Genomic DNA, 12687 nt, shown 5'->3' with positions numbered 1-12687 from the left:
AAAAAAATTTCAAAACGCATCAGTTAATAGTGCTGCTCCAGCAGAATTCTGCACTGAAATCCATTTCTCAAAAGAGCAAACAGATTTTTTTTATATTCAATTTTGAAATCTGACACGGGGCTAGACATATTGTCAATTTCCCAGCTGCCCCTGGTCATGTGACTTGTGCCTGCACTTTAGGAGAGAAATGCTTTCTGGCAGGCTGCTGTTTTTTCTTCTCGATGTAACTGAATGTGTCTCAGTGAGACATGGGTTTTTACTATTGAGTGTTGTTCTTAGATCTACCAGGCAGCTGTTATCTTGTGTTAGGGAGCTGCTATCTGGTTACCTTCCCATTGTTCTTTTGTTTGACTCCTGGGGGGGGGGGGAAAGGGAGGGGGGTGATATCACTCCAACTTGCAGTACAGCAGTAAAGAGTGATAGAAGTTTATCAGAGCACACGTCACATGACTTGGGGCAGCTGGGAAATTGACAAAATGTCTAGCCCCATTTCAGATTTCAAAATTGAATATAAAAAAATCTGTTTGCTCTTTTGAGAAATGGATTTCAGTGCAGAATTCTGCTGGAGTAGCACTATTAACTGATTCATTTTGAAAAAAATGTTTTTTCCCATGACAGTATCCCTTTAAGTAGTCCATCAAGAGCTAGAGGTTCATTTGGTAAACATCCCTTCTCAATAATATTTATAATAAAGGGTAAACACACAAATGTAATTTTAGGCCATGTTTTGCTATACAGTACATTGAACTTTTTTAAACAATATTAAAGTTACAAATAGAAATCTGATCCTCGACTTGATTTGTTGACCATAATTTCCGCTTGATTTGCTGACCTGGGTGTAGCCAGAATCCCAATGAATGCCCGTCTTTTATGTCTGAAATCAGAATGCTTAGTGGGTTTTCTTTGGGTACCCAACCAGGGTCCAAACTAGGGTAACACTGAATAGGCACCTGCCTAGAGCTGGGGGTGAGGTGGCTGGCCAGGGTGCCTAGGGTGCACGATCAGCTTGGTTTGCCCCAGTACCCAACTAAGAGCAGCACTCTACTACATGTACCCCTGAAACAAGATTCCTATACCCATAATGCCTTGCATTAACAGGCATCTAAAGAATACGAATAACAGGAGTGAGCAAGGTTCAGGTAAAACCATGTGAAAAACCATCAGAACAACACAGGCTACTTTCAAAGAGCTACACGATGGTGCTAAATGCTCACAGGGATCAAGGCAACTCTAAGGGGCCAACTTCGAGTGAAGGAATAGAAGAAAAAAAACTTCTAATTTCGAAGTGTTTTTTTGGCTACTTCGACCATCGAATGGGCTACTTCGACCTTTGACTACGACTTTGACTTCGAATCGAATGATTCGAACTAAAAATCATTCGACTATTCAACCGTTCGATAGTCGAAGTACTTCGACCCACTAGTTTGCCACCTAAAAGCTACCGAACCCAATGTTAGCCTATGGGGAAGGTCCCCATAGGCTTGCCTAACTTTTTTTGGTCGAAGGATAATCCTTCGATCGTTGGATTAAAATCCTTCGAATCGTTCGATTCGAAAGGATTTAATCGTTCGTTCGAACGATTATTCCTTCGATCGTTCGATCAAAGTATTTGCGCAAAATCCTTCGACTTCGATATTCGAAGTCGAAGGATTTTCATTCCCCAGTCGAATATCGAGGGTTAATAAACCCTCGATATTCGACCCTTGATGAATTTGCCCCTAAATGATCATTGGGCTTAAAAATAATTCATTCTCACTCCCTAGGTGCTCTAGAAACCAAACTTCAATTGAAAATAATCCTCCTTTCTTTGGTGATCTCATTAAAATTGTTTCTGGCAAAAGCACAAATTAACATGCTAATAATTTCTCTTTTTTCAAAGAAATGAAACTGAATAGAATTGTACACTCAAGAAAGGAATTGAAAGGCAGGACACCTTTAGTTGCTACTGTCATATTAATTGGCCACACATTTTCTTATCACCTCCCAGCTCTTCTTAGCTAGTTATGATTGGATTTCTGAGACAAAAATATAGAATAGACAAAGCCCTCTATGTACATATGATCTAGACGAAGATTGTAAATAAGGTCTCAGCAACACTTTCATGAGTGCCCACAACACTATGGTTTGCTACCACACTCAAACAAATATTTTAATTGAAGTCAGAAGTTGCAGATTGATGGATTTATCATAGAGGTACAAATCCCATCTCAATTATTAGCAAATTAATTAGGGGCACCAACGATGATTCTGTTAGCATTTTGACTTTCTTCATGAGACACAAGCATGATGTTTTCTGGCTAATTGATCATAATTGTTTGTTGTCTGTGACCCACCAACATCATTGTCCACAATTCTGAACCCTAATTCAACAAATCATATCTTCTACTACCATTTCCCCAGACACCCAGAATACGGCTTGTTGTAGCAACTCAATATCTGAAGTGGCCAAGGTGGTCTTGCTCTACGGCAATTTGCAGCTAAATAAGAGTAGCAGAAAGGAGCAATAAAATGATTTACTATACCTTTCCGAACACACCAACTCGCTGTTTATCGATATATTCTTTCTTAAGCATTGTACTGAAACAAAACAAAGACACACACACTGAGCAAAACACAATACAACAGTGAAATAATTCAAGCAAGAGTTGTAAGGAAATACTGTGAGCAAAGAATATTCCTTCCCAGTATATTTGCATTTACTGTATATGAGTGTTGATGGCAGCCTTGAGTGAGACATTCTCTGTGCTGATTTCAAGAGAAAATCACTAAGGGGCACAAGTGCACAGTCTTTCTACTGAATGTTATTGTGCATATTCAGCTTTCCCTAATAACTTGGGCTGGTGATTGCAGTGGTGCACTGGGTCCTGGGCTTACATGAGAAAAGATACATAAAATGAATACAAAGTTGATTGCATGATATATTAATGAGAAGCATAATTAGGCAAACAAGAGAAAGTAATTAGACTGCAAGCTGATTAATGAATTACGCAGTAGGATAATTATATTACTTGAGAGCTTCCACTTGATCTTTTTCTTCTAGAAATCCCAGCTTCCTTCTGACTTCGTGTAAAAGCTTTGTGCCCTGGTATCCACTTCCTCGTCCGTCCAGTTTGGTCACAATGGCACCAAATGAGCTGACCAGCACTGTTATCCAATTGAATTCAAACCTCTCGGTCACACTCTGGCTACCAGGGCTTCCATCTCTAGAAGACGGTAGGAGAAAAATACAAACACATTAAACTAGAAATAAGATAACTTGCTAAGGACATATTTGTATGCAAAACTTTAAAGCCCATTACGAAAGTAGTGCTGTTGAAGTTCAGTGCTGTGAAGAATAAGTCATTTTTCTAAAAACATAAAAAATGATTGTAAGTCTATGAACACTGCTGTTTGTATCATGAAGGGAAAGAACAAGTGAGGGTCCAGTTGCGTAGTACCATAAGTCTATTCCTATTAACTATACGATCCTTTCTTTTGACCTTGTCAGCCAGTTCAGCAGTTTTGATCCCATCAATGAAGTTATCAAAGTATCCATCAGGAACCTGATCTCCCCTGTCCTTATTTTGCTATTCACAATCCTCACAATTATAGAGATTATAAATTCCTACTTTGGAATCCACCACACCCAATGTAGCTCCTACACTAGCTACACAAGTTTCCCTGAAACTTGTGTAGCTCTCTTTCCTATGGACTTCAATCACAGCAAGGAGGTTATCTCTTGTGTAGAGATCTTCTTATCTAATGTTTCAATACCATAACTTCCATGTTGGTCTTAAATGTCTAAAGAAGCTAGTAGTCTTTACGGAATAAATGGTACAGAATAAATCGTTTGATCGACCTATTTGTTGAAATAATGTTGACTTTTTAAAATTTCTATTTTATTTTTGGTAGTAAAGTTGTTTTACAAAAAAAAAACCTGCACTGTGGATGTTGGTTTGGAGCAAAACATTTTTTTAAAATGTATTCATTGCCTAAACGTAATATATGCATTCATTTTAAGAAGGCCGACTTTGTAAAATGTTTGGACAAAGTTTGCAGTCACCCTACAACAAGATTTACCCTAAACGATTCTGATCTGCATTGCAGGGAATTTGCAGCAGGATCAAATATTACATTAATTTACTTGGCACACTTTGCCTACACACTACACAATTACAATATTCCAAAGCCCAAACATTATTAATTTACATAATGATCTACTAGGCCCAGTATAATGTTATCTTGTGTGTGTGGTCTTATTTGTTACTGATTATCCCACCTATCAGGCAACAATAGCTTATTTGCCATAAAAATAAAAACCACACAGCATCAATGCAGAGAATATTTTTATGCGACACTAGAAGCCGGTACACAGCACTGTTTGTACTTTCACAAATCATTGGCGATTCACTCAAGGGCTCTAGTTTAATCCCGTTCTTTCAGTTGCTCAGTCAGGCAGGTCAAACCTATTATGTTATATTTTAAACTGAAACGCCAGGCTTGAAATTGTCAGCGGCAAAGCATTTTCATAAGCCACAAGTCAGCACAGACCTTTAGTCAAAGATAGCAATGACAGGTGAGAAAGAAATTATGACCAAATGATTTGTCTGCATATTCTTTTTTTTACAAAGTAACACTTTAATAAATGGTGGCGGCAGTCAGATACATCATAATAGAGTACCAAGGATCTTCTGAATATTCTGTATGCCTAGACTGAGCCCCCTTCCTTCAACAAAAAAACAACAACATTCACCTCAATTCTGAGTTTCTAACAATTGCATTGTGAGACTTTATGCAATTGCTGATCAAATTTTTAAGGGCAGAGACACACGCTGCGATTCGGGGATATTAGTCACCTGGCGACAACTCTCCTCTTTTTCGGGGCGACTAATCTCCCCGAACTGCCTCTCCTGCCTTCCCGCCAGCTAGAATGTAAATCGCCGGCAGGATGGCACTCAGATCGCTTTGTTTTCCGAAGTTGTCTCACTAGGAAACTTTGGGTGACTTCGGAAAACGAAGCGCCATCCTGCTGGCGCCCGAAGAAGAGGAGATTTGTCGCCGGGCGACTGATCTCCCCGAATCGCAGCGTGTGTCTCTGCCCTTTAAGAGCAATGCACTTTCCATGATAACATGGGATCCAGCTTGCACATGGAAGACTATTTGCTTTGCATTGGAATACCAATCTATTGAGTTGAATGGGTCATGGGCACAACAACTTAACCGACAATGGGCCAGATTCAATTCAGTGAGAGAAAGTTATCTAATGGTTTATCACGTAGAAACTCATGGACGAGATTCAATTCGAGGTGAAAAAACTTTTCTCCAAATTCAGTTCCATTTTTTTCCCCAATAGAGTTTTCACGTGATAAACTGTGAGATGAGTTTTTCTGAATTGAATTGCATCTCAAATTGTTCATGAGTTTTCATGTGATAAACCCTTTTCTTGTTGAATTGAATCAGTCCCAATGTAGTTTGTAAAGTACACCACCTTCCAATTTTTCACTTGGATGGGAAGTATGTATGAAGATATGGGACGGTCATGGGGACTGATCACCTTGGTTGACACTTTTATTCATTTAACTTTAATTCTTTATTTTACCAGTAAAAAACCCTTATAAAAAAGATATATTTTTCTGAGAGGAGATGGGTTTGCTTATGCAATAGCTTAAATGTCAGCTGTAAGCACAGCAGCCAAGTCTCTCTTATCTGTCTTCTCCTGCCTTAGGTCAGATGATGACCTTAAACATCAAGGAAATCTAGTCGAACCTATTGCACTTTATCTTGAGTAAAGTGACATGATTGGTTAGAGTTCTTTTATAGTAATAAAATAAAATCTATATCCACTTTTTTAACTTTTTTCACAATCCTTTTTGCCAGGCATAATAGTTTCATTTTTGTGGCATTTACAATTATTGGTGGCAAATAGTCATGGGCGAATCTGTGATCGGCGGAAAAAATTACTGAATTTAACGCAAAATTCGCTTAATGCATTGAAGTCAATGGACGTCAAAATTATTTTATACACACAACTATTTGGTCCAAATGCATTCATGTCAATGGGCGTCTGAATAATTTTGACGTGGAACAATTTTTATGAGCGCTGCAATTTTGACGTGCATCAATTTTATTTTTAACGTGGCTTATTTGTAGCAGCAGTATCACAAATTAATTCACTTGCGGTGAAAGGTGGAAATTTGTGTCTGGCTAATTTATTCACCCATTTCTAGTGGCAATGTTTTTTCTGCGCTTGAAAATGCTATAAAGAAACTATCACAAAAAAAAAAAAATCACACAAGAAAATTTTATACAAGCTTCATTACATGAAAATAAGAAACGTTTTTTTGTACTGTACAATTTTGTACTGTTTCTGAAATAATCAAGTTACTTTTTATTGTGTCCTTCATTAATTTGTCTTTCTACATGTAGCTTTGAGTCAGAGTTGGCTATGTTATAATACAGATAGCATTAATCCACTGTTCTAGGCAAATGGAGCACAAACTGACATTCTGTATGTAGACATATTTCAGAAAGATGAAAGAAATCTAGGGGGTTATTTATTTCCGAAGTCCGAATTTATCTCAATATTTTCTGCTACAGACGCCGATCAAATCCGTTTTTTACGCCTACCGGTATTTATTATTAGATTTTCCAGAAAATATGCTTTGCAGGAAAAAAATCTGATTTTCACGATTTTTTCAGATTTATATCCGATTTTCAAGATTTTTCACCAAAATCTCAGAAAATTTTAGGGTATTGCACGAAACCCAGCGCACATCAAAACATCTTTGGGACTTCTCCCATTGACTTATATGCAACTTCGACAGGTCTGAGATGCCGGATTTTCAGATTCGGACTTCCTCATCCTCAGGGTTTAATAAATTCTGAAAAATTTGTGATTTTTCGTGATTTTTGCATTCGGAGTTTAGTAATTATTACTTCTGCTATGTTACAAAATTTTTGATTTTGATCTTATTTCCATGAGATAAAGCTCTTGTAAATTTTTTTTTCTGATACAAAAATGAAATAAAAAATGTCATAAAATGTGCCCCAAGACCTCTTATATAACAGAAATCAACACTTAGGGGCACATTTACTAATGGGGAAATTGTATTTTTTTGGTGAAAATTTGCAGAGAATTCACCAATTTACTAGTGAAAAAGCTCAGCATAGAGATTGTTCCTCTCTGGGGAATGATAATCCGCAAATTTACTAAAATTTTAACTTTCCAATACATTACCTTTTTCACCAAAATCTACTTCGCCTGGTTCTATCTGTTGAACTGTTAGGATGAAGCTACATCCTCAACATTACTACTGTATGTCAGTGACGCTATCATTTTTCCATATTTTAATGTGGAATTATGTTTAAAATTTTTAACTGTTGACCATTTGAAGCTCATGCCAAATTTGTTTTAAGGTAGGCTCATTTTTAGGACAACAGAGGATCTCTTTTGTGTTTATTTTGCTTCCTTGGACATTTTTTATAATACCTGGCCACTTCCAGTAATTTCAACAATACTAATGAACTATGATCTGTATGTACCCACCATATTTAAATTGACGTAAGGTTAACTATTTTAAAGAAGTTTCGCTAGGAAAAAAGTATCGCTAGATAAAATTCATCACGAAACTTTTCATGCTGACGAATTTTCGCTAGCATTTTGATGAAAAGGTGTAGTCGTAACAAATTAAAGTCTGACGTAGTCGCACAAAGTATGGTAAAGCTTTCCGTATCGAAAATTAGGACCTAATAAATGTGTCCCTGCGATTCTTAATTCATTGGAAATTATAATACATGAAATGAGGAATCACATCACACAAAAATGAGCGTTCACAGTTTGTTTAAACAATTATTACAGAAGAAGAAACCATTTGATAACAAATCTGCTTGAATAACCACATAAATCACTGTAACAAACAAAAGCCGAACATACGTTTGACTTATCACAAAGCAGTGCACATACTTACACAACGAGCAGCAAAGGGTAATGAGCTTTGCTGGAAAAAGTTGCAGGCTTGATGATCTGCATTGGCAATTCTGGGAAATAAAATAAATCTCATTAAAGTTTCTTTCCATTGTGACACTTTTTCCCGAATAATCAAGAGATTGTGTGGCTGAGATGGGTAAACCCAGGTCAAATTACATTCAGAATCATTAAGTACATCAATCTGTCAAACACATCTAAATGAAAATGTTCTTAGGTCTGCAGTGTTATCTTTAAACTTCTGTACCCATTAAGATGAATAATACTGATGGCTTGTTTCTGCTTGGTTATTAACACCAAAGTCATATCAGATTTCAGACTGAACTCATTAACAAAGTTTCTGAAATTCTACTACATTTTCTTAAAGGGATACTGTCATGGGAAAACATGTTTTTTTCCAAAACACATCAGTTAATAGTGCTGCAGAATTCTGCACTGAAATCCATTTCTCAAAAGAGCAAACAGATTTTTTTATATTCAATTTTGAAATCTGACATGGGGCTAGACATATTGTCAGTTTCCCAGCTGCCCCAGTCATGTGACTTGTGCCTGCACTTTAGGATGGAACTACTTTCTGGCAGGCTGTTATTTCTCCTACTTAATGTAACTGAATCAGTCTCAGTGGGACTTGGCTTTTACTATTGAGTGCTGTTCTTAGATCTACCAGGCATCTGTTATCTTGTGTTAGGGAGCTGCTATCTCGTTACATTCCCATTGTTGTTGAAGGAAGGGGGTGATATCACTACAACTTGCACTACAGCAGTAAAGAGTGACTGAAGTTTATCAGAGCACAATTTAAATGACTGGGGGCAGCTGGGAAACTGATAATAAAAAGGATCCTTGAAGATCCGAATCATGTTGTGCTATTAAATATTTTGCAGTTAAATCTGCTGAATTGTGTGCTCCATCCTATCCCTCTTTGAAACTGATAATATGTCTAGCCCCATGTCAGATTTTAAAACTGAATATAAAAAAATCAGTTTGCTCTTTTGAAAAAATGGATTTCAGTGCAGAATTCTGCTGGAGCAGCACTATTAACTGATGCATTTTGAAAAAAACATATTTTCCCATGACAGTATTACTTTAAGATGGCTATACACCCTAAGATCTGTTCCTTTGGTGACCTTGGTTTTAAGTGTAGCACAAAATATGACCCAAGTGCCAGAGGTATCCTTACTTTTTTGGGTTCAGGCCCTTCTTTACATTAGAATATTTGTCCAGCCTCCATATAACATTACATTCATGGAAAGCCACTCCATATGGCAATTCTCCTAAATGATAGCGAATGTTCAAGACAATTAATAGGCATCTACCTAATATTTCCTATTTTTTTTCTTAAGTTTGCCCCCCTTACACTGCTTTAGGCCCTATTATGAATTAGCCCAAATTATAGGTTGCAGAGCTGTTTCCTATTTATCTGGAGTCTATAATCCAAGAGTTCGATTCAGTATTTTGAAGCTGTGTACACTTCTTTATTCTACTGCGGCATCTGAATTTGCTGTATTCTTGTTCATTACATTTTTATTAGCTTTCTAGAACTTCTGGAGCCCATTTCAGTAGTTTTGTCGAAACGAAGGGGTGACTTATCAATGTTTGAATTCAAATTTTTGCACCAAGTTTTTTTAAAACATTTACAATTCCTGAATTTAAATGACACCTTCTTCAGAGCTTTTCTAAAGAATTATGTATCGCTCACATATGTCATGGTAAAGAGAAAGACAGAGAGAGAATAAGAATTACAAGACAGCTTTATAACTTACTATAATCTTCAATTTGTATGTCCATATATTCAACTATAGGGATTTGTTTATCACCCATAGCATATTCAACATGGGAATTATTCTCCAGCTCAATCACAACTGCAATACATAAAAAGAAACATAATAATTATGTAAAATAAAAAAAAACATATTATTGGGGGTCTTCGATGGACCTATTTTTTTCTAAAGCATATCCAACCCCTTAGGGCACAGACAACTAAAGTAAAACCTAAAGGAAAATTTGATCAATTAAGTCTTTTTGGATGTCTATTGCCAAAGGCATGAATCTTCCATTGCAATCATTTAGTTCATCTGACTGTCCATATGTTCTCAATAAACAAGAGTACTTACATGATATTAGTCTGTGTGAGTTTAGCACATGGTATAGATGAGTATGAGAAGAGAAATGACAATGATATGTGGAAGACAGAGTTACATAATAATTATGGTTGATAAAGCCACAAATCTATGGAGTACATCTTTTTTAAGATAGTTAATAAATGAAATGCTTAACTTCTAGCTGATGCAGAAACAGAGAACTAAAATATAGTTAAATATGTTTAATTATAAACATTTATTAAGGTGCTGTAAAATGCTATTTTTTATTTACTTTATTACCAAATTTGGATTTGGATTACATCATGTGTAGTTTTTGGATCAATAGTGTGCAAAGAATTTTAATACCATTAGGCTTATATAAAAGCATAAATGACTTATAACCCAGTTACATATCTATTTCATTTTTTACAATTATTTCAATTTTCTATATTAGAAACAATGTGCAAAACCCATCATTCTATTTATTTTTTCCTACTTCATTACAGAATTGCTAAAATATTTTGGAAATCAGGTACAGAATCAATTACTATATGTTTTTTTATGGTACATGTATGGGACCTGGGGTTTTTCGGATAATCTTTCTGTAATTTGGATCTTCATACCTTAAGGGGCAGATTTATCAAGGGTCGAAGTGAATTTGAGGGAATTTTCAAAGTTAATTTTCTGGATCCATCGAATAGAATGCTACGACTTCGAATTTACTTCGAATTCAATTCAAAGTAAAATAGTTTGAATATTCGAATATTTGATAATCGAAGTACTGTCTCTTTAAAAAAACTTCGACTTCAATACTTTGCCAAATGTAACCTGCCGAAGTGCTATGTTAGCCTATGGGGACCTTCTACAGCATTTTTCTAGGTCTTCACACATCAAAGTAAAATCGTTTGATCGTACGCTAAAATCATTCGAATTGAACGATTTTACTTCGATCGTTCGATGGCCAAATTCGGTGAAAAATACTTTGACTTTTATATTCGAAGTCAAAGTATTTCAATTCGAGGGTCAAATTTCGAAGTATTTCTCACTTCGAAATTCAACCCTTGATAAATCTGCCCCTAAGTCTACTGGAAAATTATGAAAACATTAAATAAACCCAATAGGCTGGTTCCGCTCCTAATATGGATTAATTATATCTTAGTTTGGATGAAGTACAAGCTACTTTTTTATTATTACAGAGAAAAAGGAAATCATTTAAAAAAATTATTTGAATAAAATGGAGTTTATCGGAGACTGCTTTTTGAGCTTTCTGGATAATGGGTTTCCATATAACTGATCCCATACCTGTATTACAAAGTAATAATTTTCTCTCAAATATTATGTAAATAATATGTGATACCCATCATTTTATTTATTTTTTTATTTTATTTTATTAGAGAATTAGAAATTTCATGGAAAATATTTCGAAAAGCACAACATGCATTTAATTTCTTTTACAAAGGTATACTTTTCTTGGGAAGTATTTTGTAAAGCTTCCACAGTACCCATTCTATTTTTTTTACTTTATCATAAAATTTGAAATTTCATGGAAAATAATTTGCAACGCTTGTGCAGTATTTATCATTCTATTTTTTTTTACATGTTAATAACATTTGAAGTTTCTTTGAAAATATTTTATAAGGCTGGTGCGTTACTCTTAATTGAGGTTTTATTTTTACAAACTTAAATTTTTTTGGAAAAGATGAAACTAATGTGCATTTTTATAGCAGATTAAGATATTTTGTCATTTGCGGTTCAGTCTAATTATTTAAACATGAATAATATGTGTATATTATATTAAAATATATTAATATAATATTATATTATATTATATTAATATAATATTATATTATTAATATAATTATTATATTAATATAAATTATATTTAATATAGGAGATGGTGTTATCAGTGAATTCATGTTAGTATAAATGTGCAGAAAGTGTTATTAAAAGCTGTAATAGATCATTTGCTGGTATTGGTAAATAGCAAAGTATATATTTTACAGCACTATTATACAATCCGATGTCAATATTGTCTATTGATTTATCACACTATAATGTGAAGGATTTAATAGACTATGCCTTATTGCACACTTAAGCATCTTGTAAAGAAGGCACCAGAGTATTAAAGGCCCACTTCAAATGCTCTTTCCATATTATTTCTTAAAAACAAAAAACAAGCTTAATTCTTTAAGGGGAACCTCATTTAATTAAAGAGCGGAAATTTGCTTTATCAGCTGAAAGAGGTCTGTCACTCAAGGGAGCCTCATGGAGTTTCTTATTTGTTCTTATAATGGCAACCACAGATAAATAGCAATAGCTTAGAGGAGATTGGCACATTTCCTGGAGGACGTTCTTTTCTGAATTTTGGGACCGTTGGGACTGCATTATGCAATGAAGCAGAATTGGTCCGCCTTTCAGATCCATATATACGATTCCTTCTATTCTAAAGAGAGCTACAATTAGCCATTAGCAAGCTCTTTATTGCCAGAGATACAGAACAGAATGCATCAACAATAAAGATACTTAGGTGGGAGAATATTCATGAAGATATTACAATGTCCCCAGGTTAATAAGGCCATATTTGCATTAATGCAAAAAAAACAAAAAAAAACCCATTATTTGAACTAGGGCTGGTTCAGAACCAGA

At 35.2% G+C, this 12687-nt stretch overlaps 1 protein-coding gene across 3 annotated transcripts in view; it reads right to left on the bottom strand.

The window, feature by feature from the left end:
* Positions 1-12687, bottom strand: part of LOC108719662 (dipeptidyl aminopeptidase-like protein 6) — a 757132-nt gene that overhangs the window by 15105 nt on the left and 729340 nt on the right. For all 3 annotated transcript variants that reach the window (XM_041567354.1, XM_041567352.1, XM_041567353.1), the window contains exons 18-21: positions 9724-9822; positions 7947-8016; positions 3009-3203; positions 2523-2577 (exon numbers count right to left, since the gene is read on the bottom strand). In XM_041567354.1, the coding sequence (XP_041423288.1) occupies positions 2523-2577; positions 3009-3203; positions 7947-8016; positions 9724-9822 (419 nt within the window). The remainder of the gene's footprint in view (positions 1-2522; positions 2578-3008; positions 3204-7946; positions 8017-9723; positions 9823-12687) is intronic.

Source organism: Xenopus laevis, chromosome 6S, assembly GCF_017654675.1.
Source record: "Xenopus laevis strain J_2021 chromosome 6S, Xenopus_laevis_v10.1, whole genome shotgun sequence".
Lineage (NCBI taxonomy): Eukaryota > Metazoa > Chordata > Amphibia > Anura > Pipidae > Xenopus > Xenopus laevis.
This window is presented reverse-complemented; position numbering and strand designations above follow the sequence as displayed.